Source organism: Grammomys surdaster, unplaced genomic scaffold (genome assembly GCF_004785775.1).
Source record: "Grammomys surdaster isolate TR1022 unplaced genomic scaffold, NIH_TR_1.0 233, whole genome shotgun sequence".
Classification (NCBI taxonomy): domain Eukaryota; kingdom Metazoa; phylum Chordata; class Mammalia; order Rodentia; family Muridae; genus Grammomys; species Grammomys surdaster.
In genome coordinates, this window is record NW_021604678.1 from 621,194 (window position 1) to 627,193 (window position 6,000).

General features: G+C 41.4%; 1 protein-coding gene across 1 annotated transcript in view; it reads left to right on the forward strand.

Annotated features, from left to right (window-relative positions):
- Hsd17b11 (hydroxysteroid 17-beta dehydrogenase 11) overlaps positions 1-6,000 on the forward strand; it is a 37,022-nt gene that overhangs the window by 18,657 nt on the left and 12,365 nt on the right. Inside the window, exon 5 of the mRNA XM_028773709.1 lies at positions 2,300-2,437. Within this exon, the coding sequence (XP_028629542.1) occupies positions 2,300-2,437 (138 nt within the window). The remainder of the gene's footprint in view (positions 1-2,299; positions 2,438-6,000) is intronic.

Consider the following 6,000-nt stretch of genomic DNA (forward strand, 5'->3'; position numbering starts at 1 on the left):
TGGTTAGTTGAGGCTGTAGGTACTCTTGTGGCTCTGGCTCACTCAATTCTATCCCCTACTCTTCCATGAGACTCCCCAAGCTCCACCTGATGTTTGGCTGTGGGTCTCTGTAACTGTTTCTATCAGCTGCTGGGTGAAACATCTCAGGAGACAGTTATGCTAGGCTCCTGTCTGCAAGCATAGCAGAGTATCTTATGTGGGATAGGTCTCAAGTTAGGGCAGCTATTTGTTGATTAAGAATTTTTAAAGGTATTTTGTTTAATTTCCTGTGTTTGAGTATTTACCTCCCTGTATGTAAGTGTGTCACCTGTATGCCTGGTGCCTGTGGGGACCAGAAGAGGGAGTTTAGATCCCTTGCAACTGGAGTTACAGACAATTGTGAACAGCCAGGTGGGTGCTGAGAACTGAACCCAAGTCCTCTACAAGAACAGCAAGTGTTCTTAACCACTGAGCCACCTCTCCAGCCACTATTACTCCTGCTAAAGTTTGGTTCTGCCAAACTTTACTTTGCTTCTTGAACCTTGATTCCTGTTTCAGTAACAACAGCCATAATAAAATGCCTACACCATGGAGTCGTTGTGAGGTTTAAATAAAAGTAAAACGTCTAGTGAACCTTGAACTCTCTCCTACATCAATTAATGTTTCATTTGTGATGCTTTTTAGTATACAGAAGCTTTCTACCTTATTATTGAAACCAACAATGCTTCATTTACATCTTCAATATATTTCTAAGCTTAAAACAATGAAAAGAGCAGGGAGAGGCACATACCTTTAATCCCGGCATTTGGAAGGCAGAAGCAAGAAGATCTCTGCTCTACAGAGTGAGTTCCAGACAGCCAGGCTACACAGAGAAACTCTGTCTCAAGCAAGCATATTTATATATCAAAAAAGAAAAATACCTCTACAACTTTCTGTTTTTCTGAGTGCAACTTAACTGGCAAGAATGTATAGACACTTTATCTAATTTCCAATTCATAAAGATTTAGAAGCATACAACTATCCGGTAATTAATATCACTGGACTACACACACTCAAGTGACAGATTTTATGGTACATGTATCTTATGATGTTTTTTTAAAATTAGTAATGTAAGATACCAACAAATGACTAAATTATATACCTTGAGTGATTGAATTGAGTGCGATATGACTTAATATTCAATAAAGCTCTTTTTAAATTTAGCTACCTCAAAAAAATGAAGTCTATTTAGAGTAGTTTCAGAATACTTCTAAATGAAGATGCTTTTGTAAGAATTGTTTTGCATGCCGGGCAGTGGTGGCGCACACCTTTAGTCCAAGCACTTGGGAGGCAGAGGGAGGCAGATTTCTGAGTTCGAGGCCAGCCTGGTCTACACAGAGTGAGTTCCAGGACAGCCAGGGCTACACAGAGAAACTCTGTCTCACAAAACAAAATGAATTGTTTTGCACTGTGATTCATTTTTGACAAATATTTACTGAGTGCTTATTAAGTGGCAAGCCTTAGCAAGACCCTGGAGACTCATTTATGACCAGGATAGTCATGGACATTATAGTAAAAGTGTAGGCAAAGAACTTGGGATGAGTCAGTAAAGTTCTGGGCTGGCCACACAAACATAGGAACTGAGTTCAGATCCTCCCAAACACAGCAACACATGCCTATAATCCAGCATTCTAGTGGCAGAGAAAGAAGCATCCCTGCGGCTTGCTGGCCAGGCAGTGTAGCCAGTGGGCAACTTCATGTTCAGTGAGAGACCCTGTCTCCAAACATAAAGTGAAGTACATTAATGGAAAACACCAATCCTAAAATCTTGCCTTTACCCAAATACATAGACACTACACCCCCACCACACACAGGCACACGCATGCATTACAAATCTGAAATATTGTTTCCGAGAAAATTTAAGAGTATTATATAATGGAGGGGGGGTAAGAAAGGACTCTGAGGAACTAAGCTATGACTTAAAGAAGAATGGATGTGTACAGAAGAACTTCACCCTGAATTCCATGACCATTTTAGAATAAATAACAAACTACAGTGACAGCGGATTTTCTGTAAACAGCAACAATCAAAGGAAACACTCCACAGGTTTTTTTTTTGTCTTCTCTTCAGTGCACTGAAATCCACCTGGTTAGGGACACAACATGTAGGAAATGTTCTGTGCCACGTGCCTGAGGCTTTTACGTGCTTAGGAATTAAGCTCTGACCCACTAGATCTACACCAGGCCTGTGATTCGGGGAGCCCCTGCTGCTGGTCGGAGGGGCTCACCTAACTGCAACACCCTACTATTCTTTAATTCTCTTGTGAACTCCTTCCTTTCAGTTCCAGCAAGTTTGCTGCTGTTGGCTTCCACAGAGCCTTGACTGATGAACTGGCTGCCTTGGGACGGACAGGAGTTCGAACATCATGCCTCTGCCCTAACTTCATCAACACTGGCTTCATCAAGAACCCAAGCACCAAGTAAGCTGGGGCGGGAAGAGACCAGAGTAAGCTGGGAGCGCTACTGCGGCGCAGGTGCTTGCAGGGGATTTCCGCTCTGTGGACTTCCTAAACAGATTAATCCCTGAAACACCTGATACCTGATGCTGTTCACCTTGCGTTCAGTTTGTGATGCTTGTGGGAAAACAGGTGGGGAAACAAAGAGCAAAAGACCGGAGGTCCCGGCTGTAAATGCAGACCTGAGTGGCGCCTGGGAACTGGTTAATCTTTCCTTTGTTTCTTCAACCCTGGACCAACTGGATTTCAGACTCACGTACACATTCTTGTCTCCTGGAGTTCTTGGGACAAATGCTGGGCTTCTGAACCCAGGCGATAACTTACATTGCTTGGTTGAGGTAGGGTAGTGGTGAGGGGGGCGCCTGGATCCCTGGTCAAAAGCCACGTGGGTGATTCCGGTGATGCTGTGTGGCTGTCCCTCCATACTGCTGCTCCAGAAGCCAGGCACCAGCTTACAGTTTACCACAGGGTAGGGGGCATCTTACGACTTCATCAGCTCCTTGCTGCTTTTAATCACTGCCAACTCCATAGGTGGAGAGTCTTGTATGTATAGTAATCACTAGCTCACACAACTGCTTTGGGGGCTTGTCGGTCTCATGCTATCTGCTTACCTGTCCAGGGAGCTTCAAATTTTTAAAGTAAATATCTAATAGCCCTTCTTGTATCTGAGACCCCTTTACATGTCCCATTGGCTGCATCTAGTTTTCCTAAGTGGCCTCCCCATGACCTTTAGGTTCCATGAGGTATTAGAAAGATCTCTCTCGTGCTACACTTAATCTACACATATCAGTTAAAACAAAACTTAACATTTGAAATACAGTGTGTACAGAATGTATAGCCATTGTAAAGATAAAAAGATAATGAATTAAGCCATGAACCATCCTAAGTCCATCTGTAATATAAGATTTTTCTCTTAGTTTTTCCATTGGTGTATAGTCATTGTACATGATATTATGTTAAATAAGGACATTTTCTTTCTTTTCTTTTTTTATTTTTTAACATAGAAACTTCTGTTTTATTTCTTTAATTAATCATTTTGAAACCACTAAGTTTTTACAAAGCAATATGCAAGTGATAGTGAGCTAGTAACATTTTACAAAGATTTGTACACTTCTACAGTTTACACGAATAACAGATTGTCACAAAGTTAGAAATGGTGATTTACAATGTACTTAGAAGTTAATAAGGAAACCTTGCATTGATTGTCAGTCAATGGAAGTTGCTCACCAGGATCCAGCAAAGAAAATCAATGAATCTTCCTGTCTTCTGGTTGCTAAGAGAATTGTGTGCAATGCTAAGTCTTGAAGTTATATATTTACAGGGAAATGGTTCATAAAAGTAAATAGCATTCTGTCAAATCAACTAGGTTTCCTAAAACCATCGCTCTGATGTCTACCTCACACTGAGAGAATTTGTGATGTTGGTAACAAATATAGACACATTTTTATAGGATGTTAAAAAATACATAAGAATAATATATTCACTGTTACTATTTGAATTCGTAACAGACACTTTACATCTACTGTCTGTGTCTCTCTGTCTCTGTCTGTGTCTGTGTCTCTGTCTTCTGTCTCTGTCTCTCTGTCTATCACTGTGTGTCTGTGTGTGTCTCTGTCTCTCTGTGTCTCTGTCTCTGCCTCCTCCTGGCTTTTTACAGTTTTCCTGGGTGCCAGGGATGGAATTCACATCACCGTATTTGCACAGCAAGCCCTTCACTGCCTGCGCCATCTCTCTGGCCCTTGCTTGATTCCTGTCTTATGCACATACACAATTTTATGTATCTATCTGCATCCTGGGAATCAGAGATGAGTGAAAGCACATTTGTCTTTCTGAGACTGGCTCAATTCACACGATTATCTCTAGCTGAGTCCACTTCCCTGTAAATATCAAAACTTGGTCTTTATGGCTGAGAAAATTTCAGTGTGTGTATACTACACTTTCGTTACCCGTCCTCCATTGCTGGACGCCTGGGTTGGTCCCACCACTTAGTTCCAGTGAGTAGAGCTGCAGTAAATGTTGCTGTCTCTATGACGTGTCATCTGAGGAATGGTCTAGCTGGGCCTTATGGTAGATCACCATGCCAATTGCCCTCTTGTTTACATTCTCACCAGCTCCTGTGTGAGGAAAGGTGGCAGGGCTTGAGTTTGTGTTCTGAATGATGGACATGTCCTCACCTGAGCTCTGAGTTGCTTTCAAGGCAATCTGACTGGGAGAGGCGAAACCTCAGTGTCATGTGTGTACATCTCTCTGGTGGCTGCTGAAACGGAGCATTTTTTTCATGTTTGTCGGCCATTTGATTTCTACCTTCTGAGAAATATCCCTTCTTTAACCTGTTTATTTCATGGGTTTGATATCTTGTAATTTAGGTTTTTTAATTCTTTGTACACTCTGGACATGAATCTTCTGTCAGATGTACAGCAAGCTAGGACTCTGCCCCACTCCACAGCCATCATCTGTCTTTACTTGGTTGGTAACTTTTCTATGCAGAACTTTTTAGTGTCACGAGACCTCACCCCAAAAGAATCTATGTTAAGCTACAATTTTGTTAGAAAAGAAAAGTAAGACTAAATCTAGGTCTTCTTAGCATCACCCATGGTCCCAACACTCCCTCTGGAGGCTAAAATTCACATCAGCATAGGCAACAAAGTAAGACCTGTCTCCAACAACAACAAAAGAAGCACACAACAAGCCAGAAAGCAAGACAATTTGTTCAGAAAGCCAGTTCTTTACTCTGGTATTAACTAGAAAGCCCTAATTTGACTGTGAAGAAAGTCTGGGGTTGGGGAGCAGCCTTGCTCATTAAATCCAAGAGCAGGCATGCCAAATACCCCTTGATGTCCTCTCTATCTCATGATTTAGATTCTGAAATAACATATTGGCATTCTGTTTTTTTAAAAAACAAAACGAAACAAAAACAAACCCAGGTTATCTTTCAGTTGTTAAAACCAGATACCACATTTTAAAGCTATTGCTGTTTTAACCTTGCCCCAGGACATGGCTGGACAAGGCAAGAGCGCCCTCTGCTGGCACAGCTATATCCAAGCATGTACCCCAGCTGAACACTAAACAGTCTTTTTCTTACATCTAGAGAGAGCGCTGGGGCAGATGCTGTCTGGTAGATGGGACATCTGAGGCTTAGAGTTAATCTCCATGAGAAGCAGAATGGAATCTCAGACCCAGTTACACAGAGCCAAATTTCTCGCTGAAGAAAGTGGACCGGCTTCTAAATGGCAGAATTTAAAATGTTGTGTCCCAGATTAGTGTTGGTGTTTAAATCCACTCTTAAGGGCACACATGTGTTGTTTATCACTTGTTTTCATACATGTAACACACTGTAAAGGAACAGGCTTTCCAAAAAGTCAAGAGTTCTCTATAGTCTGAATTTATGGAGATTAAGTATTGTCATGCATCCTAATTAAGTTCTTGAGAAATAAGAATTATTTTCGTTAAATAAACTTGGATAATGATAGAGTTATTTATTAACATTCACCTGTTAAATGCCAAAAGTGGCCCCAGGTACTTTATAT